Source organism: Euleptes europaea, chromosome 14, assembly GCF_029931775.1.
Source record: "Euleptes europaea isolate rEulEur1 chromosome 14, rEulEur1.hap1, whole genome shotgun sequence".
NCBI classification, from domain to species: Eukaryota; Metazoa; Chordata; class Lepidosauria; order Squamata; family Sphaerodactylidae; genus Euleptes; species Euleptes europaea.
Window position 1 is genome coordinate 12,261,916 of NC_079325.1, and position 25,235 is coordinate 12,287,150.

Below are 25,235 nucleotides of genomic sequence, written 5' to 3' on the forward strand. Positions count from 1 at the left end.
GCTACTAATATTTACCTTTGATTGGAAGAAAGCAGAGCTTATCCACCTAGGGCTTGAACATCACTTAAACAGGGTGGAAGCGTGCATAGAGCCGCCATCTGGAATTCGTCTTTTTCTGGGGAAAGGTTTGAAATGTGTTCATTACAAATAACCTTTAAAGCAGTATATAGTGTATTATTGTTGAATTATATAGTGTATTAAAGCAGTATATAGTGTACTGCTGTTGAAGCTAACACACATCATTTCTCCAGGCAAGTACAACTCACTCTTTTCAGATAAAAGGTATCTTTTTGTCCCTCTCTATATGATGAAAAATAAAATAAAAATAAAAGCAGAACGTTATTCATCTAGCTAGCTGGATATATAATCGCGATGCACCAGACTCCAATGAAAAATTAATAGCACTGTCTTATCTAATCAAAGGGATGACATCCTCTAGAGCAGGAGAAGGCAAACGGGGCAACAGCAGCTCACAGACCTTTCTGCTTGGCACTCAGGGCCAGATCTCTACGCAAGCAACCGAGGCAGTGGTAGTACTGCTGGGGACAGCGTCGTAGGAGAAGGCAACAGGCATGGCTTATGTCCACCACTACCTTCCACATCTGCAGTCACTAGTTGAAATCCAAGGCAAATCCCCAACTTACTAGCACCACCAGGTAGGGCTGCCAGGCCCACCCTGGCCAACGATGGGGGAGGTAAGAGTAGGGTTGCCAGATCCAGGTTGGGAAACTCTTGGAGATTTGGGGATGGAGACTGGGGAGGACAGGGCCCTCAATGGGGTATAATGCCATACAGTCCACCCTCCAAAGCAGCCATTTTCACCAGGGGAACTGACTTCTGTAATCTGGAGATGAGCTGTAATTCCAGGGGATCCCCATGTCTTATCTGGAGACTGGCATCCCTACCACCAGGGCTTGGCTCACTCCAGGCACATCTGGGTGAGTATGACACACACACCCCCACACACACACACTTTATTTGCTGACACACCAACATCTTCACAGGTAGATGTATTTTTTCAGCACATGGGCAAAAAAGGTTGCATACCCTGCAGCAGAGCTTCAGAGGTAAATCTGATTGCATTCAAAGCATATTGTTTTCTTAGCTAGTTTTTGTTTTCTTAGCTAGTACCAGGTCAGTTATTCCAGGTCAAGCTGAGATACCAAGAAAACATTTAACTCCATGCTGCAGTTTGTATGGATATGCTTCTTTCCATTTTCATTACATTGGTTTATTTAACATTATGAATCAACATACAGAGACTGCTAGGAGTGAAATAAATAGGCTTATTCAAGGTGCGCACTAATTTAGCTTAAGTGTTGTACTGCTAGTTCATGGAAAAGTAAATATACACCATCATGATTTACCCTGGATTCCAAAATAGCTATTTGGCGCTCCCAGTTCGTAACAGGGAATGTTTCCAGGCTACATTTACGGCTAACAGAAAAGACGGGCTAATTTCCACTATTCCTCCCTTTCTGCTGCAGATTCCAATTTGCCTCTCATACTATTCCTGATTGTCCCCTTTCCTCCAGGAGCAGCATTTTATGGAATAAGAAGAGTTGGTTTTTGTATGCCAACTTTCTCTACCACTTAAGGAAGAATCAAACCGGCTTATGATCACCTTCCCTTCCCAAAACATACACCCTGTGAGGTGGGTGGGGCTGAGAGAGTGTGACTAGCCCAAGGTCACCCAGTTGGCTTCATGTGGAGGAGTGGGGACACCAGATTAGCCTCTGCTGCTCATGTGCAGGAGTGGAGAATCAAACCCGGTTCTCCAGATCAGAGTCCATCGTTCCAAACCACCGCTCTTATCCTCTGCACCATGCTGGAGACCAGTGGGCTGGGGGTGGCGGGGAGAGGCAGGAACATTCTTTGGTTCTTGTAGGTTATCCGGGCTGTGTAACCGTGGTCTTGGAATTTTCTTTCCTGACGTTTCGCCAGCAACTGTGGCAGGCATCTTCAGAGTAGTAACACTGAAGGACAGCAGGAACATTCTGTTCCACTAACAGAGTATCTGGCATAAGCAGAACTTAAGTCTGCATCCAACTCACTGTTTAGACTGAGCGTTCCAGAGGTTAGCTGTGTCGCAGCAAAATAAAACATCAGTCCAATGGCACTTTAGAGACTAACAAAATTTATTCCAGTTCAAGCTTTTTGTGAGTTAGAGCTTATTTTATGAGACGTATGGAGAGGACACCCTCAGCAGTTATTTATACTTAGACTGAGTGTCTCCATCTGCCCACAAATTTGGGATGTATGGAAGAGCACTATCCTTTCATCATTTTAAAATATTCTGACGGCAATGTAAAAAACGGATAACTGATCTCCAGGAAGTGTTTCTCCACTGCATGCCACTAAGAAAGTTTCCATTCATTATCACCTTTAGGATAGGTACCTACAACACCACCATGCACAGTCATCATTTCAACTGCAATGTTAATCTGTCTATAACCAAAGATCCTAAAAATATATGAATATTTAAATAGCATCTGCAATATTATGTTACTATCCCACTCAAACTCTTCATATAGAGGGAGATGGCGATATATTCTACTTCCTATTGTCAAGAAAATAACATCTTCCAGATTAGCAGCAGTTGGGCATATTTTCTACCGAGTTTCAAATTCACAAAAATTTACAGAATTCACACGCATTATTTTTCAGAAGCTCACTCTGGTACTATCTGAGTTAGTTCATACTTTTAAATAAACCAAAACATCCCTACATGGACTAATCAAAATTGGCCAGACATCCTGGAGGACTTTTTGCCATCTTCTGGGCATGGAGTAGGGGTCACTGGGTGTGTGTGTGGGGGGGAGTTGTGAATTTCCTGCATTGTGCAGGGGGTTGGACTAGATGACCCAGGTGGTCCATTCCAACTCTATGATTCTAAAACCCACATGTAGCATTCTCAAGTCCAGATGACTGAAGCACCAGCCCGGCGCACCCAGGACATCAAACAAAAGTTAGGGAGACCTTGGTTCAAATCCACTAGCAGCATTCAGCAACTCTGGGTCAGTCACCACCTACCTTGCAGGATTGTTGTGAGGTTATCCCAATTAACCTGCTGCAGCCAGAACAACACTAGCCTCACACCACCGGACAGACTAAGAAGTTCCACCACAATCTTTAAGGGGTTGCGAGGCTCTTATTCTGCATCTGTAGACATTTGGTAAATTTACACCATAACCCAGTGTACCATCAGCCTAAACCCACTGAAATCCATGGGCTCAGAATTGAGTAACCCTGCCGGGAATTGCTGCAATGATCAGATCCTGAGTTCTCTCGGGTCCTGGCAACGCTGTCAACAAAAGATGAAATGTGACATACAGAGAAAAGGGATGCAGAGATATCTTTAGCAAAACCCCCCCCCAAAAAAAGGGGGGGAGAGGTTTTAAGCTTATTTTTATATATTTTTTTATTTTTATAATATAAAACAAAACAAATACAATAACAAAAAATTAAAAGAAAATTTAAAAAATACGAGTATCAATTATAATTATACAAAGTTATAAAGTTCAACAAAGCTAAAATACTCTTTTGACCCTCCACCCACCTTAAAAAGTGACCCTTCATCTGACTTCCGCAGAAGTGTCTAAACAGTTTTAAAAGTTGTTAATAATAATAATAATATAAAAGTAAATAAATTTGTTTCTATAACTCACTAACTAAGGTTTTAAGCTTAATGAAGTGTTCTCCCCTTCCAGCTATTATTTCATTTGTAATTCTCACCCTTTCTTCCAAAGAACTCAGGCATTGTGCCTAATCCTTCCCTCGTCCACTGGCTTCACAACAACCCTGCAAGGTAGTGTAGGCGTTGAGACACACAGGACACATAGGGAGCTACGTGGCTGACGGGGGTGGGATTTGAACCCAGGACTCAAGAACACCAGTGTAAGAAATCCCTTCCAACCTTCTCCTCGGCTCCCCTCCCCCTCTCACAGAACCCCCTCCCCAGTTAGCATGCTTCCCCCCCCCCCCATTACCTCCGAGGGCAAACAGGTGACCGGTCCGCTCACTTTAACGACCACCCCTCCCCCCCTCACCTTCACACGCCTCAGACATTCCGCTTCCGGGTCGAAGGGCACGGGGACGAAGAGCGCGTGCGCAAAAGCAAGGCTTGTCCACCCTCACCCTCCGGAGCGGCCACGCTGCGCTCAACGCGAGGGAGAGGAGCGAACCCTTGCGCATGCGCGGATGGCAAATGCCGCGCATGCGCAACGTCGGCTAGCCAGCTAGCCTTTCTGCCTGGCCCCCAGTGCCCGGTGGGAATTTCTGCATTGCGTTGGCTTGTTTGGCGTGTTGCACCCTGTTGCTTTGCAGAACCAATATATATATGTATATATATTTTTAATAAGCAAACGTGCGTGACAAAACAGCAGGCCTCCTTGTTAGCAAAAATATATACAATTTATTTTTAGGTGGAAGAGAGTGAGAGTGAAGTCATTTTAAGTTTAAATTACTATTATTATTTGTTTTTTATTACTTTATCAATTTTTAGTAATATATGTTGATTTATATGCTGTTATATTAAATGAAGAAAATAATAAAAAATTATATATATATATATATATATATATATATATATATATATATATATATATATATATATATATATATATATATATATATAAAAACAATAGGCCTCCTTAAAGACGAACAATGTTTATGTTTAGTTTTTGTCATGGAGGTGGCAGTGGGTTTGCTTCCCTATCTGGAATTTTACTCAAGAGGCTCGTGCAGGAGAGTAAAGGGAGAGAGATCCTTGAGGTTTCAGGAAATCACACTCTGGGTTTGGAATGCGTGCAAAGTTAGCTCAGCAGGGGAAATGGTTCTCCCTTCCGCAGCCTATCTGGTCTGGTTTTCTGATTGCAGGGAATCTTTAACATAGGGAAACATTCTCAAGTATCCAGTAGCACCTTAAAGACTAACAAAAATATTTTCTGATAGGGTATGAGCTTTCGTGAGCCGCAGCTCACTTCTTCAGATACAGCTAGAATGTGAATCCATCTGAATGTGAATTTCAAAGGGAGATTGGAAAGAGAAACTGCTGAATTACAGTTGATATTCAAACTAAAGTCAATGCATTGACCTGGGCTGAATAAAGACCTTGCATTCATGGCTCATTACCAAAGCTGATTTCTCCACACCCATCTCTCCCCTGGACATCACAGACTCTTCTGCATACCACACCTAATCCCATCACGCCTGCTATTCACATTTACATACTGTTAACATTTACATACTAATGCTTGTCTGAATTCACTCTCCTCTACTTAAAGCAGATGGATTTACATTCTAGCTGTATCTGAAGAAGTGAGCTGTGGCTCACGAAAGCTCATACCCTACCAGAAAATATTTTTGTTAGTCTTTAAGGTGCTACTGGACTCTTGCCCTTTTCTACTACTGCAGACAGACTAACACTGCTACCCACTGTGAATTATTCTCAAGTATGTCTGCCATCCGCAGGCTGAAGTGGGGCAAGCTACGTCCGCACCTCTGGTCTCTGCTACCTCAATTCTTTTGTACGTGTGAATCCAGAATTAGCGTCCATAGGCTTGTCGTTAGATCCTGTTGTGCATATCTACTATGAATTTATTTGGGATTAACTTCCAAGTAAACATGTCTAATAGGATTGGGCCGCATGTGTGCCCTCTGTTATGAAGCACATTCTTAACTTTCTGTTAATGGGCTTTCCACAGAGATGGGAAGTATTGACAGACACCCTGTTCACATTTTACATTGAACACATGTACAATCTGTGTACAGTGTGCATTAATTCTCATGTTACAGCCTAAGCATGTGTAGCTGAACATAATAGGGTGGCCAACCTCCAGGTGGTGGCTGGAGATCTCCAGCCAATAGAGATCAGTTCACCTGGAGAAAATGTGGGGTTTGTATCACACATTCAGCTAGGGTTGCCAGCTCCAGGTTGGGAAATACCTGGAGATTTTGGGGGTGGAGCCTGATAAAGGCAGGGTTTAGGGAGGGGAGGGACTTCAATGCCATAGAGTCCAATTGCCAAAGCAGCCATTTTCTCCAGGGGAACTGATCTCTTTTGCCTGGCGATCAGTTGTAATAGCAGGAGATCTCCAGCTACCACCTGGGGGTTGGGACTCCTATCCTCTACCCTGACATGGCTGATCTGGTGACTTGGATACATGCCATGGTAACATCTAGACTAGGATACTGTAATGCGTTCCACGTAGGTCTCTCCTTGAAGTAAGCTCATAGACTCCAGTTGGTGCAGAACACTACAGTTTGGTTATTATCAAGATCTAGGTGGACCAAGCATATTACTCCCTTTCAGAAGTCACTCTGTTGGCTGCTCATCAGTTACCGGGTTCAGTTCAAGGTTCAGTTATATATAACACATATAAAACCCTTCTTGGCCTTGATAGTTCATATCTGCGGGACCCCCTTTTCCCCTGTGTTCTACCAGGACAGCTTCAGTCATTTGAGCAGGGCCTTCTGCAGGTGCCACCCTGAAAATGGGCAACATCACATGCCTGTACATGTGCATGTGTCTCAGTGGTATCTCCCACCTTATGGAGTGGCCTGCCTGATGAGGTCAGGAAAGGTCCCTCTCTCCTGGCTTTCTCCAAACAATGTGAAACCCAATTATTCTTAGCTTCTGAGATCTGGCGAGGCTAACCTGGGCCATCCAAGTCAGGTCTAGTGGACTCTACTATTATGTATAGTACGGACTGTCTTTTGGTGTATGTCTGATGCTACTATGTAATTTCTGTATTCTTAGTCATGTTAATACTTAAGCATTGTTTCAACTTAGTTTCATTTTTCTGCAATCCAATTCCTGTTGCATTGTTTATTGGATGTTCCATCCTGTTGATTGTATGCATTTACTTACATTGTGTAATCCCCCTTCAGTCTCAGGGAGAAAGGTGGACTATAAATAACGTCAATAAAATAATTTTAAAATTGCTGAAGGCTGCACTGCTTGTACGTGTGTAAATTATCGTCAAGTCACAGCTGACGTATGGCAACCCTGTAGGGTTTTCAAGGCAAGAGACGTTCAAAAAGCTAGGAGTTTCAAAATTCAGGCGTGTTTAGGGTTGCCAACCTCCAGGTACTAGCTGGAGATCTCCTGCTATTACAACTGATCTCCAGCCGATAGAGATCAGTTCACCTGGAGATCTCCTGCTATTACAACTGACCTCCAGCCGATAGAGATCAGTTCACCTGGAGATCTCCTGCTATTACAACTGACCTCCAGCCGATAGAGATCAGTTCACCTGGAGAAAATGGCCGCTTTGGCAATTGGACTCTAAGGCATTGAAGTCCCTCCCCAAACCCCACCCTCCTCAGGGTCCGCCCCAAAAGCCTCCCACCAGTGGTGAAGAGGGACCTGGCAAGCCTAGACGTGTCCACTGTTTCTGGGGCAGCACAAGAACTGCTGGGGGGGGGGCAGGGGGAAGCAGAAGTCCATGTGTGTGTATGTGTTGTGGATACCAAAAGAGACCCAGACACACAACCAATTCACATCTGTGATAACTGACTAGACTGAGCCGTATTTGGTTGGCCTCACTAGGAAAGCACAAATAAACGGTGATTTAAAAAAAAAGAAAATATTTATTTTGTTCTTACATCTGGCAGTTAGCACAAGACTAGTGACATACGACATCAGTTACCAAATGTACAATTAACATAATTAAATAAGACCAGCATCAAAGTAATGTCATCTGTAAATCAACTTCATGTATCATGAAATGTCCAAAAATGTTATCCCAGCAGCTTTAGGAAAGATGAAAATATGTTTCTTTTGAAAGTGGGGGGGAACAAACATGAGGCACAGATTTCTACATTGAAATATGAATCTTTTCTAAAGGCCAGAGGTAAGTGACAGGGTTTCCTTCAGAGAGCAGATGGGAGCCTTCTCTGATCAAAAGAGTCTTTCCCAGAATGTGCAGCGGGACCATATTTTGGAGATGGACGGATGCTCCAACCAACTCAGGATCCTCTATTTAGGAGCATCAGTGGGGATTTAGAAGCTGGAAAAGGATTTTAGAATTGCAGCCCAACTATTTCCATTATAGTATTCAGCTCAGCCTCTTTTACCTTCCAGTCATTTTAAAAGTTACAACTTCAGTGGGAAAATAGACATACAACACCTAATATTCACATTCACAGACCTTAAATCGTCACTCTGCTCATTTGGCAGGGGCTGAGTATGTTGTGTGATGATGTGGGTACAGAAACAAAAAAACAAAGACACCGTTTCTGACCTTTCCTAATGTCATACTGCTCCAGTTCTGCCAACAATGAGCAAATTCTGTGGTTGTCTGCTTTTATATCCCCCCCTCCCGGTTTATTTTTGTGCCTTCATTTACTTTTAGTACAATATTGGCTATCTAGGTAAACAAGCAGATGCTTTGAAAGGCTTGGGTGGGGGGGCAACCGAATGCCTTGCATTTTGCCAATTGCAGCAGCATTCCTACTTGATCAATGCTGGACAGTAACTGTATGCTTTTCTAGAAGAGTCTAACCAGAACTAATAAAACAGCCACGTTAAGGAAAGGACGTGAGCATTCGTTCCTTGTGAAATGTGCTTAGAACATTGCCAGTGACTGGGGAAGCTGACCCGTCTTGCTCCCTGGTTGTATTTCTGTAATGTGAAAAGTCAGTTTCACTGGAATTAACTGGACTTTCTTCCAAGCAATAGGTTTCTTGACGGGAATGCCAAGCTGATTTTATGACAGCTGAATGGCTGTCTTTGGAGAGCTTCTAGAGTTTGGAACAAATGTGTTGTATTACACTACAACATTCTAGGAACAAATTTTAGGAGGGATAATAAAGATTTTCAGCATCTCTCTCCCATAACAGTAAAGAAAACCATAGCTCTCGCTCTCTGGAATATTGCCCTTGAAATTATTCGTCCCAGTTGGTTGAAATAAGTAAGAGCAGCATCCGAATAAGCTGCGTTAAAGAAACGCCAGCTTTTACCAGTCCCCAGCCGTGCACACTTGGCTTAGAACGTGTCCTGCGCAAACCTCAGTGAAATGAATGGGAACTCAACAACCGTCTTGCACAGAACCATTAATCTAAATGGGGCTTACGAAGGAGAAGTTCCCAGTGGATCGTGCCCCAGGCTTATTCAATCACACAGTCTTCTGAGATGGCATTTATTGTCCTTTAATACTGATCTACTGTCTTTGTGTGTGCATGGTTCCTCCCACACCCACAGAACAAGGCCATTCATTTTATAAAAAGCCCACCGAAATTAGCTGCAGTTTTTCATCCAGCCTCTGTGAAGGGAGGGAGAATGAAGGTTTTGAGACAGCAGCAGTATAATATCCCCAGACTGCATAAAGCAGAGAGAAGGTCAGAGAGTTATCTTTCAATACTGTGAAGTTAAAGGGACTCTTCAGCAGCCAGCTGTAGAAACATAGTTCAAGGCCGCTCCTTCCTTGAACTTCAGCCTGCAATAAATTACACTTGGCCTTCCCTCCCCACCTGTTCCCCTCTTGACTTAATGGCTGCTTTATGAACACATGAAAGCCACTGAACATGTTAACGTCTGAGCCTTTTATTGGTTTTTTTCGGGGAAAAGAAACCAATCCCGTCCCCCTTTGGATAGAGGGAACACAGTTAAGCAGTGGAAAATTTAAGCTCCGTATTACCATCATATGCTACTCTGATTTGAGTAGGTGTGACTGAGGCTTTTGAAGTTTCCGAATCTGCTCCATTCATACTCTCCAGAACCGAGTACCAGGGCAGTGTGGGGTGGCATGTAAACAGTTCACAGGGTTAAAAAAAACAAAAACCACAACAATAATAATTTAACTGCTGCCGCACAGCTTCACAGTTTCATTGTCCCATCTGTCCCACGCATAGAGTGGGAAACTAAGGGTTTGCGATTGTTCTTTCTTTCCAGGCAACGTTTTCCCCAAGCTGGTAGATTGCCTTCTCCCATGGCTAGTTAAAAATAAAGCCACCTGTAACATAATTAGCCATAGGATGCTATTTAAAAAAAAACCCTGTAGGAATCAGAAGGGTAAAAGACATTCTGCCAGCAACTTCATGACTGGCAAACTTTTTCCTTCATGGTTGACATCGAAGCTGGAGGGGCATCCACAAAAGAAAAGTAAGGCTTCGCAGGGGTATGCCAAAGAAAAATCCGAAGGAAACTCCATTTTCTATTACTATTCATTGCTCAAGTGCTTCTGAAGATGGTAGTATCCTAGCAGGGATCGTACGTGTTTCTTTCGAATTCTTATTGTGGAAAGCGTCAACCAGAAACGTTGCGCTTCATTTTTTTACGGGTAAACTTTAAAAAACAGCTCTCGGTGCTCTGTATTTTTAGGGTAATGTCCTGGAAAGTCAGCGGGCCCAACTGGATGTCTCATTCCTCCACTGCAAAGGAAATTCATGGCTTTTCGATGTGCACTTCATTGCTTCCATTGTCATTCGTGGTGGTTGTAATGATGTATTGCGTCGTTTGCTGCTGATTGGCTGTCTGGGATTCCAAGGCATCAGAATGCGCTGATGACTGGGCCAAGCCCACTTCCACACCACTGGAAAGTGAAAGGTTTGGCTTTACATCGAGTTCAGATTGACTTTGGGGTATTACGTAATGCGTCTGCAGAGGGAGGGGGAAAATACAGTATTTACTCAAATGTAAGACTAGTTTTCCTACAGGCGTGTCATCAAACCAAAAGAAAGGGTCATCTCATATTTGCATGCAATTTACAGTTATGTCCAATAATAATTTTGGGGGGGGTATATAACATTTTACAATCAGGGTTGTCCTCTTTCAAGTAAATGTAGTGTACACTTTTCTGTCCACATTTGGGACATCATGGCCATTTTTGCATGGTAATTAGCAGCGTGTTCCACGCTGAATTGCCCCGCATATTTTTTAAAATTTTGCACGCTGAACCGTCATTTCAGAAGTGACTGCGAAACCAGCGCATACCTGCTTCACATTACTAAAGAGCCCATTTAATGCAACCTTTGGTGTTTGCCACAAAGAATCCCCCTCAAGGAACCATGTAAAACAACAGAGGCACATTAGCTATGCACATGCTAATGGCTATGCAAACAGGAACAAAGGAGCAGGCGAGTGGGGGTGGAAATTCTCCTATTGCGTCAAGACAGTGAATAGGCATTTTTAAAGTCGCATATTAAAAAAGAGCTTTGAACGAGCATCAAAATTGAGCATGCAAAAATGACCCAAAGATTATTTTACACACAAAAAATGGGAGAACTTAATTCAGTTAAAGCAGATGTTAGTTCTAAGACAGTTTTCATTTTGCTACATCCTATGCCATGAAGGAGTGAATGCATTAAAGCAGAAGAACCTGTAGATGGAGTTGTACTTTCTTTAGAAGAAGAAGAGTTGGTTTTTATATGCCCATCCAGAAACTAACCAGGGCTGACCCTGCTTAGCTTCTGAGATTTGACAAGATCGGGCTATACCATTCTGCCTTCCCTCCCTCCCTTTATCCATTTATACTTTCCTGCTAATATCCTCTTCTGTTTGTTAATAGACATAAGCACAGCTCAGATGAAATGGCCTTGGGACCATTTGCAAGAGAGAGTCTACAGATGTGGAATGAGTTAAATGGGCCCCATTCTTACATCCGGCCCTGCCCCCAACAAGTATGGCTTTGGAAACAGGCATCTGACAGTACAACTTGAAGCTCTGCCCTTAGGCATACCACTCTCTCAACGCCCACATCTGTAATATAACGATGATAATACTGGAGCACTTAGCAAAACCTTATTTAAACATTTGGTATCATTACCAGTAATTACACTGATTTCACTTCTCAACATAATGGTCTCCAAGCATTTATATGGCGCATTTGAAATGCTAAATGCTTCATGTATATAACATCCGAAATGATAATCTGATTCCACACCCACAGGTGCCCCCTTTGTTCATACCTGGGCAACAGGTTTCTCTTGCCCTGTGTTCACTGCAGTGACGGGAGTGCCAACAGCGGTTTCTGTGATCACATATTGAATCTCAGAAGCTACAGGAGAAAATCAGAAGAAACACAACTGAATATTCACAGCAAAATGCAGTAAATAAATAACCATATTGCTTGCATTCATACTAGAATGGGCCTTGAAAGTCTTAGGGTTGCACACTTTAATTTTTTCCTCATCTCAAATGACTCAAAGATGAAAGACTTCCCAGTAGCACCAAACCAAAGTTTGTCATCACATACAACCCAGGCAAAATGACAAACTGTGGTTTAATTCTGGTTTGTAGGCAACAAAACAAACCATGGTTTGTTGTTTTATCCAACTCCATCATCAAGCAGGAATTGCCTCTCTGAGCCCTTCATGAAAGAAGGAAAGAGGGGGAAATGGGCAAGCATGAGGATTTCTAAGATTTTTTTCTGTTTGTCATTATATTTGAATATAGCCACAGGTTCATCCTCTCTTATGCATGTGGCTTCTCCCTTTCTCACACCTGTGTTACAGCCTATTAAACCGACAATGGTGTCCTTCTTGAGATACTTATTCTTACCTGCTGACTCCTAAGTGCTATTTCACACCTACCACTCAATAGGCTACAAAACCAACAGATTAATCCTCCATTAAAAACAAACTGCTTGTCCTTATTTATTGAAGGATAATATTTCCTACTCCATGGGAACTGACTATATTATACAAACCAGCAGCAACAAGGATAAGCCAGAAGACATCACCCATGCAAAAAGAACATTTTGGGAAGAAGGATGGCTATGGTGTGGTGGAATGCATTTTTGTCCAAAGATTCTGGCTGGATACAGATAAGGGAAACAAACCCACATGGATCTTTGTGCAAGCATAAACCTTGACCACTATGAATCCGACTTGACTGCCTCATGAGTATCCCAGAGTTGCTAAACTGTAAGATTAAACTACAGCTGAAAAGCTAAACTTTTCCTGACTGGCATGTTGATCAGCTTGACTGTGTTACTGCCTAGCAGCCAGACCAAACTAACTGGAGCTCCAACATACATGGAAAGCTCCATCTGAGCAGGAACTTATTTTCAAGGTGAGGAAGCCTAAACCATTAAGATTAAACTAAACTTAAGCTGACTGGCATGTTGATCAGCTTGACTGCCTAGCAGCGAGACCAAGCTAACTGGGGCTCCAGTGCACGTACGAAGCTCCATCTGAGCAGGACCATTTTTTTCAAAGGTGGGGAAAGCTTTTTGAGCACTTTCCTGGTGATTCAATCACAGCTTGGAAATCAAATGACCTCACAGAACTTTCACAGTGCCTTCAAAGGTGAGAAGTGACACAAACTTTGCCCATGTCTTCGATACGTACAATAGCTGGGGAAGGAGTTCCATGTGCCGGGTAGGTATGTCTGCTGAACTGAGGAGCCTTGCTGTGGTTGGAGAGTTTGGCTTTGGGAGGAGGTGGGCGTTTGCATCTGGGAAGGGCTGAGTTCCTGCTGAGATGGTTGTGACGAAGGGCTTAAGGGCTTACTTCCCACCTAGAACAACAGAAGAGCAATTACAGCATATATTTGCCAGGAACCTACACACTTAGGGACTACAGTGATAATTTCCACCTGCAGAAACTGTGCTTCCTAGGGATACATTTTTTATAGGAAACCAAACTTACAACTATTTTCCATAAAAAGTAACAGCCAGGAGTTATTTCACAATGGCGCTGTCAGAATTTGGGGGTCGCCGCCCTCTAGCTCTAGCGGTTCACATGATATTGACAGAGAATCTGGGCTACATCATTTCCCAATCCATTGTAGGCCTATGTCTTTCGTGTTGTTTTCATGTCCTTTTGGGAAAGTTATGGTTTTTTGTTGGTAATCATGTTGTCCTGGAATGGAATTGCTGCTCTATGGTGTGGTCTGACAAAAGTTTTGTTTACATGTGGTTTTCTTTTCAATTCTGCTGGTACCTTATAATGAAACAGTGCTAGTGATAGATCAATTTAAAAAACTGATCAAATAGTGGGATAATGTATAAGACCAGGAAATAATACAAGGATCATGTCCAATATATGATAGGAGAGCCAGTGTGGTGTAGCGGCTAGAACGTGCATGTCAAACATAAGGCCCAAGGGCCAGATCCGTCCCCCTGAAGGCTCTTATCTGGCCCATGAGCCAGCCAAGGCAGCCACCCCCCGCTCCTGATCTGGGCTGGCCAGCCTGCTGCAGGCTCACCAGCTAAGGCAGCCACTCCCCCCGATCCCAATCTGGGTTGGCGAGTCCGCTGCGGGCTTGCCAGCCACCACCCCCAGTCCCAAAGTCTCAATGATCAAAGACTGTTAAATAAAATAAAATACTGTAAGAGTGTTATTGTTTTAAGCATGTTTGTATTTTAAGGAAAAAATGAAGTTAAAAAAGATCATTAATTGGCTTCGCCATGTGTCTTCTATAAAGTTTGTATCTTCGGCACCTGGCATTAAATTTTATGGTACACAAGGCCCGGCACGGCCAAGTGACATTTATGTTATATCTGGCCCTCGTAACAAATGAGTTTGAGGCCCCTGGGCTAGAGAGTGGGACTAGGATCCGGGAGATCCACAAACAGGGCATTTGCGCAATTGGGCATGCCGAGGTCTGTCGTTTTGAGCAAAAGCGTGAGCTACCTGTGAGGATGACGAGGCTGCAGTGGCTGGTTCCGCAACCTGGATGTGCTGCACTTGGATGGCGTGCTGGGTGTACGTTTGTGAGTCGTGCAGCTGCTCCACGTCCACTGTGGAATGCTGGGACTGGTGGGGTGAGGTTGCCTGGGAGCAAAACACAAAGCACAGCCTCCGTCAGTAACCCTGATGGGGCTGTGGCATGACTAAGGGCAGCGTTGCTATGGGTCCTCAAATGCTTGGATGAGGGCTCGAGTCCCCTGTTGTGGAATGGCATGGCCACAACTCCACTTGGGGGCTCATCCCACGATGCTTTAGTAGTGTAGGAATATAGAAACCATTTGGATTGCAGGGCAATGCCATGCTAGCATCGGAGACCAGATCAGAGACAAATGGGATTACAATAGAAGAAGAAGAAAAGTTGGTTTTTATATGCACTTTCTCTACCACTTAAGGGAGACTCAAACCAGCTTACAATCACCTTCCCTTTTCCTCCCCACAACAGACACCCTGTGAGGTAGGTGGGGCCGAGAGAGCTGTGACTAGCCCGAGGTCACCCAGCTGGCTTCCTGTGTAGGAGTGGGTAAACAAATCCAGTTCTCTAGATTAGCCTCCGCCGCTCATGTGGAGGAGTAGGGAATGAAACCCGGTTCTCCAGATCAGAGTCCACCGCTTCAAACCACTTCTCTTAACCACTACACCACGATAGCTCAATAGTGCGGCTCTTCCTCTGCAAGCCTGCCCTTCTCATGTAAGAACAGCCCTGGTGGATCCAGCCCAGGACTCATCTAGTCCAGCATCCTGTTCCCAACAGTGAGAAGAGCCCTGCTGGAATCAGACCAGTGGTCCAACTAGTCCAACATCCTGTCTCACACAGTGGCCAACCAGTTACTCTGGAGGGCCAACCAGTGCATAGAGGCCGAGGCCTTCCCCAGCATGGTGTAGTGGTTAAGAGTAGTGGTTAGGAGCGATGGACTCTGATCTGGAGAACCGGGTTTGATTTCCCACTCCTCCACATGAGCAGCGGACTCTAATCTGGTGAACTGGGCTGGTTTCCCCACTCCTACACATGAAGCCAACTGGGTGACCTTGGGCTAGTCACAGCTCTCTTAGACCTCTCTCAGTCCCACCTACCTCACAGGGTATCTGTTGTGGGGAGGGGAAGGGAAGGTGATTGTAAGCTGGTTTGATTCTTCCTTAAGTGGTAGAGAAAGTCGGCATATAAAACCCAACTCTTCTTCTGATGTTGCCTCATGGCACTAGTAGTCAGAGGTTTGCTGCCTCTGAATGTGGAGGTTCTCTTCATTCCCCATGACTAGAAACCATGAAACCATGGCTATCCTCCATGAAAATCCAAATGGTACCCCCGAGGAATAAAACTCTCACAATAAATTCAACCTATGACAACTGCCTGCCCTTTAGTGGTATGGTCCAATCTGCCACATGAAGCAAGCTAATTTGCTCAACGGTAGGGCTGACCATGCTCTCTGGTGCTTTCTACATCTTCATGTTATGGGTAGAAGGGGACAGAGCCATGGGAGGAAGCTAACATGCCACTAAAATAACAATCAGGCTTAGGATCTTAGGTAGAATCTCTAGGCACATACTTGATCGAAACAAGTAATGATGAGTCATCTCTGTTATCATGGGGAAAGGCTGCTGATTAGGAAACACGCTAAAAAAACAACAGCCCCTGCATTTAAGCCAAACAAGACATTTAGCAGCAGCAGAAGATAATTATCTTCATTTATTCATGCAAACCAGACTTCTTATGTTCCAACATCATGATTAAGTGTAGGATCTTCTACCAGGGGGATGGAAAACATTCGAAAAATCTTACTTGCTAAACAAAGCTTAATTAGTTTTAGGAACTTAATCAGGAAAAAAAAAACCACCAAGGAAAAGCAAGGCCATGAGAGTCAGCTAGCGATCAGAATGGTTAAGCAGTATTTTAGCCAGTTGCTAATAACAACTGTGATTGTGGATTTTCAAAAGATGCTCATCTGCGCACTCTTAAACCTGTAGATGGTCTTAGAGGCTGACACATGAGTGAGATTGCTGAATCTGATTTAATTTAATTCACTGGCTCAGAACAATAGATCCCGCAAGGCTGAATAGGGACACGCTATTCCCCTCCATACTACAACTTCCGCCCCACATGGCTTTTGTCACTGCGGATCCCATGATTCTCAGCAGAGCGTTTTTTAGTGGTTAAAGAGGATGCCACCTTCCCTTTCAGCAGCAGAAAAGCTGGTTGGCTCCAACCCCATGTCAGGTAAAAAAATAGGAGCCCAAGATCAGAGATGAAAACAGAACATGGACTGTCACACAATGCACATGACTGAAATAAATGGCCAACCCTCAAGTGGCTACGACTTATGTACCATAAAGAGATATTTCATATTCATTTGTACCATTAAAGAGACATTAAATTGTCACTTGGGGAGCGGCTGTGGCTCAGTGGTAGGTGATAGAATCTGTTGAGCATGCAGAAGGTCCCAGTTTCAATCCCTGGCATCTCCAGTTAAAGGGATCATAGAATCATAGAGTTGGAAGGGACCACCAGGGTCACCTAGCCCAACATCCTGCACAATGCAGGAAATTCACAACTATCTCCCCCACCCATCCCCAGCGACCCCCACTTCATGCCCAGAAGATGGCCAAGATCAGGTAGGAGGTGATGTGAATGACCTCTACCTTGAGACTCCAGAGATCCCCTGCCAGTCTGAGTGGACAAGACTGACCCTGATGGACCGATGGTCTGATTCAGTATAAGGCCGCTTCATGTGTGTTCCCGTGTTACATCTTTATGTATGGATTTACGAGAGAAGGGCAGAGTTGAGGCGTCTACTAAGGGAGCAAGAAATACGTACAAGCCAAATGTCACTCACCTGAGCCACTTGCACAACCTGCAGCTGTATGTGTTGAGGTTGCTGCAAGCCCGTTGTGGACTGAGACATGGGGATGTACTGGATTCGCTGAAAATCGCCCTGAGCGGTTCGGTAGTCTGTCGTCAGCGTCTGCGACAGCTCTGTCATTGCTTGGGTCAGCAGATCTGTCGTCTGAAGAAGACAAAGGCAGGCAAGCAGCGTTTAATTAAAAATATTGTGTTGTTTGTTGCTTAATTTGCCTGAACGCTTGGCTGTCGGGTCATTATTTCCCTGACAAAGAAATACTAGATTCTGTTTACTCCCACACTCTACGCTAAGAGGTGGGGGAGAAACCATCTACCTACCAACCTCCCACACATTATCGCCTGCTGTTCACACAGTGTGCCAGAAGTACAACAGGAACACAGCAGAAGGGTACTGGCAAAAAAAATAGCTCCAGGTGACTTTTGCAAGAAACCCAAGTTGTATGTTATGGGCCCTGTGGTCTTTCAAGTTTCCTACCCTCAAGGAACACATTTTTCACATTCAACCGCCTACTGCAAAACTTCCCACTGTTGGAGAATGCCTGGGTGTTGCAGAAAATTCCGGAGCAAATTCTAGGATGGATACTCAGTCCTAGTACTGGGTTTCAGGGGTTTATTGCCTTTGAATATGGAGGTTTCCTTTACTAACCATGGCTAGTATCCTCCATGAATTTGTCTAACTCCCTTATAAAGTAATCTATGTTGCCTATCGGCTTCATTGGGTGCCCCTGAGTTCTAGTATTTAGGAAGAGGGAGAAAAAAGTTATCTCTGTCCACTTTTCCTACCCTGTGCATAATTTTATATGTCCCCCTCCTCCCAGTCATCTCCTTTCTAACCTAGAAAATCCCAGACTCTTCAGCTTTTCATCATAGGAAAGCAGCTTGATATGCAAACGTTTAGGACGCATTTTTTCCCCCAGAATAATGATGGGAAAAGCTGCAGTGGGTTGATTTCCTATGTGTGCTACTAGGCACAAGAACAGAGCCAGTACAGGAGTTGTTCCAGAGAATCCTCTGGCCCCATCCCGTGTTTCTGTAGCACATCCATTTCTTGATGGTCATCCCAGTATCCTTACCACAACTGTCTCCCCAGCTGCGCTGTCGGCAGTTAAAACTGCAGGGGCGGCACTGATGACTGCTGTCGTCAAGGGCACATGTATCGTGTTCGTAGGGATCTGAGCGAATTCCGGGTGCTTCTTGCGAATATGTTGCACCATCTTGGTCTGCGAAGAGGTGGAAAGCGGCTGGTTACGGAAAGGCTACAAAACCAGCTCTGGACACAGAACCATTAATCATTCAGGCCACACTAAGCAATTTGCTTTGCTTGAGTGCCAAGCACTGAGCGCTCAGCACATACAAATGTTCTAGCCGGCAGCAGGAAAACGCAGCCTACCTGTGTATTGCTTAGATTGCCTCGATCCCTTTGCTGTTCGACCCGAACAGCAAACTGGTGCTTTGAAGATCCCTCTTGCAAGATCCAAACCCCCATGTGCCTCAAAAACCAACTTCCAGCCCCAAGCTTCTTTAAATTTCAGAAAACAACCAAGAGTCTGCATGCACAACTTGTATAACAAAGACACTCAGACTCTCAGTGGATGTTCCACAGCTAAAAATCCCTCCCCCTCCCCTTACACCTGAATGTACAACGCTGCTTTATATTATCAGATCATCAGTCCCTGCTTTTGCTGGCGACAGCTTTCCGGGGTCTTACGCAGTTCTTTTTGAACTCTCACTGTCCTGAATCCTTGAAACTGGAAATGCCAGGGATTGTACCTGGAACCTCTGCAGGTAAAGCATGCACTCTTCCACTGAGCTAAGGGTCCTGCCAGGATTGGCTGAGATTTGAACCAGAAGACATCTCTGTACTGAAGCCACTGTAGTTAGCCACTCAAGTCTCAGTTCCCAGGAGATGAAGTGAAGCACTACAGGCTTTTTACAAGATCATTCGTTAGAAATTACTAATGGATCGAGACTAAATTTTATAATGGCAGAATGGAACTTTCATGCCTCCCCACTCCCATCTCCACAAAAGACTGCTCCCTGGGGGATAAAACACCCTCAGGAATGACATGAGGGGGTCTGCAGAGGGAAGGGGGACTCGGCAGAAATTGCCAGTTTAGTCTGGATCTAACCCAATGGAAAAAAGGGAGAAATATACAAAATCCCACGTTTCTTTCTTTCAGTGTTTCCTTTGTCCCCATCAATGGATATTAGAGTATCCTCCAGTCACCTTTTCATAGAATCATAGTTGAAAGGGTCCATACAGGCCATCTAGTCCAACCCCCCGCCTATAGTTGAGGGTAGTTGCGAGTATATCCATCATTGCTGGCCTCCCCATCCTTACCCCACTCACTCTTGGGATCTGTGGACCTGCTGAAATCCAGTTACATGGTGGCATCCGGGGTTTTAATGCCACCTTGTTTATGGTTTATTATATACTGTTTTATCAGTGTTTAATGTTGTTTTATTGATGTTTTATGGTTTTATGTATGTTAGATGTTGTTACCCACCCTGAGCCTGGTCTGGCTGGGAATGAGGGCAGGCTATAAATTTGAAAATAAATAAACAAATAAATAAAATGCATACATCTCATTCACATAGACCTTTCCCCCTCTTCCTGCACCCCACCACTATAGTCATTCCACTTGTATATTTACTATGCTTCCTCTTCTCATTCCCAGATTCACCTTTAAAGGTGAAGGTGAACCAGCATGGCAGGCAAGATCCACCTTTCTTTCTTCTGCGTGGAGAGAAGAGGAAAGACGGGAAGAGGCTGCCTGCCACATCTCTTCAAAACTATCAATGCTTTTCATCTAACATTTGTAGTTTATTTTGGCACGCTGCTCTGAACGGTCACATCCCTGTGCGGTGTGTGCTTTGTCTTTGAAACTGGAGTAACAGATGCGCGAGCAAGATAAATGCCTGTGTCCGCAGCAGCACAGCGGCTGACTCTGAAAACACAATATAAATTGAACTTCCGATATTAGAGACGGCAGCCCAACGTTTGCCTGCAACTGCAAATATTTAGCTGTTGGCTTTGTAAACACAAAGAAGTGACAGTTTTGTACTGGATCTGCTTCTTTAATCCAGCAATTCGACAGCACTGATCCCTGAAAAGGGCAATACATGAGTGCTGCAATCTGCTCATAAAAGCCACATCAGGGCCGGCAGTCAGCAATTTCTGCTGCACCTTAGAAGTCACTGGGCACCTGTGTGTGTGACTTGCCCACAAAGGACCAAAGAGGGCTTCCCTTAGAAATGCCCATCTCAGGGAGGCTTCTGCAGCCAAGTGGCCAAACATCATCTCTAATTCCTGAAGCTCTGACTAGTGAAATGGCTTATCCAGCAGCAGCAAATTCAGCAGCAAAGCTAAGACCAGGACAAGTATCTGATGAAGGGACCTTTGACTCTAGAAAGTTATACTCCAGAAATCTTGTCGGTCTCGTCTACTGCAGACCAACACGAGCTCTTCTACTGCAGACCAATACGGCTACCCTCCCAAAACTATGAGAAGGAAGTTCATCTGAAGACCAAAGGATAAACCCACGGTACCTTGCTGCTGTACTGCTTGGAACAGTGAGGGCAGCAAACAGGCGGCGTTGCAATTGTGCCCGTGAGCTGGGTATGGGTACTCAGCATGGGATCTGGCTCTCCTGGGCCCGCTGGACGGAGCTTTCGGATGCTCGGAGGAAGCTCGGCACCTGGGTGATTCTTCAGAATGTGTGCTTTGCGTTTGCTGGCACTCTTGTAAACCTGCGGACAATGAATCAGTGTTGTTGACGGTGCTTCTGAAGACAGGTAAAAAAAAGCCACTGGTCTCCATCGATACAGTAGATGATCTGAGCCTTATCTAGGCAGTCGCTTAGAGATTGGGACCAAAATTGTAACGGGCTTCAGATTTCAATACTAGGATTTCTTTTCTTTCACAGCTTTGAATTGCAGATTACCTTGAATGTCAAACTTTTAATGTTCTTTGTTTGGCTTTCTGCTAAGTTCCGGTTCTGATAAGTTCCTCGAGTTTTAATTTGTTACTAAAATGTAACTTTTATCAATGACTTATAATTTTTGTGATGTTTAACTCTTGTAATGGCCTTTGGCTCTGTTCAATAAACTGAACCTTAACTAGAAGATGATCCTCTATAATAATAATTCTTAGCTCTGCATTTAATTGACAGATACTTTTTCTCATCTACGCATGTACTGGTTTGTAAAAAAAATAAAGGTGCTAGGATCTGCAAAGCAGTTAGCAGAATTACAAGTTGTTGAAGTCTTTAGCCCTGCATTTTACACCACACATGCAAGAATGCACTCTTGTTTTATGCATTACTTCAAGCACTCTTGTATTATGCATTACAGGAAAACCTTGTCCAGCACTGCTTTCTTATTGCACTGTTTTGTGACACTGCTCTTCATCATGGATGGGGAAGGGGGGCCTCCTGGAAGCCCCCTGCAGCCACCTCTGTTAAGCTCCCATGTTGGAGTGACCCGGGACCAGGTTCCCTTCTGCCTCGCGGCTTCCTGCTGGGAGAGCCTGCAGCATCCTTCTCCATTAGCCCTGCTGCTCCTATTCCTCAGCCACTCGTGTCCTTTATTGACACGGGTGGGATGTTGTTCGCCGTTTCTCACCCACATCAGAGGTCTGTAAAAGGCCTGAGGAATGGGAGAAGCAGGGCTGACAGAACAAGCTGCTGCAGGGGGCTTCCAGGAGGAACCCTCGATGCAGAAGGGAACCCAGAGATGGCTCTTCATCACTCCAGCGCCTAGCAGAGACAGTCAACTGATGGTTGCTGCCTTCTCCAATCAGCCCTCATACATAAGAAACAGAGAAGCTGTGAACACATCTCTGTAACGGAAGTGCTGTAGTCACCTCCTATATTTCTGTTTCACACAGGATTGCACCCACAACATCAGAGGTACATAAGAACATAAGAAAGGCCCTGCTGGATCAGACCAAGGCCCATCAAGTCCAGCACTCTGTTCACACAGTGGCCAACCAGGTGCCTCTAGGAAGCCCACAAACAAGACGACTGCAGCAGCACCATCCTGCCTGTGTTCCACTGCACACAAAATAATAGGCATACTCCTCTGATACTAGAGAGAATAGGTATGCAGCATGACTAGTATCCATTCTAACTAATAGCCATGAATACCCCTCTCCTCCATGAATATGTCCACTCCCCTCTTAAAGCCCTCCAAGCTGGCAGCCATCACCACATCCTGGGGTAGTGCTGTATCTGTCCCATCCCCATTCTGCACTTGTTACACCTGTTTTGTGTGCGCTAAAAGGCTGAAGTCTGCCCTTTCACCACCTTCTTGGGCTACCTAAACTGCAAACACAGCAGCTGATTAAAAGGCCTAATGGGTAATCCTGAGATTCCAGATATAGAACGCAGCACTGGATTTTCTTATATGTAATGCTAGGGGCCTTGACCTGGATGGCCCAGGCTAGTCCTCTCTTGTCAGATCCCAGAAGCCAAGCAGGGTCAGCCCTGTTTAGTGCTTGGATGGGGGACCACCAAAGCATACCAGGGTCGCTACGAAGAAGCAAGCAATGGCAAAGCATCTCTGTTCGTCTCTTGCCTGGAAAACCCTTCAGGGTCACCATAAATTGGCTGTGACTTGATGGTACTTCCCACCACCTGTATTAGGGTGCTGTACTCTTATGAAAAAGGCAGTGGCTTCCCCACCCCCCCCATCTGTACGAATCAAAGTCTCATCCCCCTTGGTTTATATCTCATAAATATTTCCCTGTTTCTTTCTCACACATCCTTATTGGTCATCTCCATGACAGTGGGGTAATTATACTGATTAATCTAACCCTATTCTGTTTAAAATATTGTCGAAGGCTTTCACGGTCAGAGTTCATCTGGCGAAATGTCAGGAAAGAAAATACCAAGACCACGGTCACACAGCCCAGATAACCTACAAGAACCTATTCTGTTTGGCAATACAGGTATTTGATGTTAAATTGTAGATTATTCCAACCCTTCCACATTCAAGGAGAAAAACTGGGGGGAAATAATTCTGTAGGCCATAAGGCAAGGAACTACCATATTGCCTGAATGCCAAAATACAAAAAAAGCCATCCAATCTGTAAAGTGCTTAGGAGCCTATCTGGGATTCCTAGAAGAAAATTTATTTTCATCTTGCACCCAAAGTTATCTTTTTCCAAGTGCTTTTTATTTAATTTACTATCTTGGCAGATATATATATCTGATATATATATCTCCAGATATATATATCTCCACAAAGTTAAAAATAAAAAATGGATGGGAGGGAAAAGTTACAAGATCTGCTACACGTTTATACATGCAGACAATTTGATCCCGCGCGAACCCCAAAGAGTAGGAGGTAGGTTCATTTCATACCTTATCACAGTACTGACAGAAATAATCTCTGTTGGGCTTGATGATGGGCAGTGTGAGCTCTGGCACCTCTTCTATTTTCATGTCTGGATGTCTCTTTGATAAATGATTCACCTAAGATTAAAAAGCAGAGCGTATCAAGGAAACGGGCAGCAATATTAAAAGCGCAACAACTGCCGCCTATGGCTGTGGAAGACTGGAGCTCCCCTGTTCAGCCCAGTGATGCTGACTTATTCAGAAGCATTAGATTCATTTTGAAATGAGCTATCAGCGAGCCACTGAACAGTCTTCCTTGCACTATTAACAGCTTATCGTTAGACAAGCAAAGTGTCCCTAGCAGATTTTTGTTACGGTGCATTTTTGAGTTTTTATTCCTGCATAGTGTGAGTTTGTTGGAAGTCCCTGGTTCAGCTCTCATCTCAGTTGCTAGGGGGTCCTTAGTCAAGCCATAATTTTCTCAGTTTTGGTCCTACCCATTTATTGGGGGGTGGGTGGGCTTTATAATGCAGACCTATCTTAACAGGATTATTACACTGATTACAGTGATGCACTTTGAACATCTGTAATGTGTTACGTCAATGTTAAGTAGGGTTATTAAGAACATAAGAATAGCCAATGGTCTGCTGAGTCCAGCATCCTGTTTCCCACAGTAGGTGACCAAAGTCCTAAGCAGATGTGAAATCCATGGGCTTGGAAGGTTGTAACTCTGCTTAGGATAGTACTGCAGATGCCCTGGAACAGTGGTTCTCAACCTTTTGTATCTCCTGCCCCACCTGTCGCTTTATTTATTTATTTTATTTTATTTTGTCAAACTTATAACCCGCTGTACCCCAGCATGCCAGGCTCAGAGTGGTTCACATAATCTACGAGATACACAATACAATAATAAAATCAGATAAAACAATACATTGAAAACAGCCCTAAACAGATTAAAATCGCAAATTCTAATTTCTAATGGCGCATGGAATTGCAATGTATGGCCACAATATGGCCCGCAGGTAGTTGTTGTTCGGCAGCAGCGGGAAGGATAGGGAGGCCAGCATTTATAATACAACCGTAGTTGGCCTCAAACGTATGCCTGGTGGAACAACCTGTGTCAAACAACCTGGGTCCTACCATGATAGAAAACAGAAAGCCACTTTTTTTGAGACATTTTTATGTTTACAGGCATTCTGTTAATACTACAAGCATACCAAAAGGTCACAGACAGATAATGCGCAGTAGGTAGGGTCGGCAGGAGACAGCATGTTACACCCAGAGGTGGACACGGGGATTGAGGAACAGCAGACTCTTAGTGATGAAAAACCTGCATCCCACCAGTGATATGTGTACCACCAGTTTAGAACCACCACCCTAGAAGATCCATGGGATGGGGACAGAGG

At 44.3% G+C, this 25,235-nt stretch overlaps 1 protein-coding gene across 1 annotated transcript in view; it reads right to left on the reverse strand.

Moving 5' to 3' along the window:
• Positions 1–10,387: 10,387 nt before the first annotated feature.
• Positions 10,388–25,235, reverse strand: part of PRDM10 (PR/SET domain 10) — a 96,554-nt gene continuing 81,706 nt past the window's right edge. The window contains exons 15-22 of the mRNA XM_056860254.1: positions 23,857–23,967; positions 21,041–21,241; positions 18,565–18,711; positions 17,466–17,636; positions 14,581–14,721; positions 13,294–13,462; positions 11,911–11,999; positions 10,388–10,600 (exon numbers count right to left, since the gene is read on the reverse strand). Coding sequence (XP_056716232.1) covers positions 10,388–10,600; positions 11,911–11,999; positions 13,294–13,462; positions 14,581–14,721; positions 17,466–17,636; positions 18,565–18,711; positions 21,041–21,241; positions 23,857–23,967 — 1,242 coding nt within the window. The remainder of the gene's footprint in view (positions 10,601–11,910; positions 12,000–13,293; positions 13,463–14,580; positions 14,722–17,465; positions 17,637–18,564; positions 18,712–21,040; positions 21,242–23,856; positions 23,968–25,235) is intronic.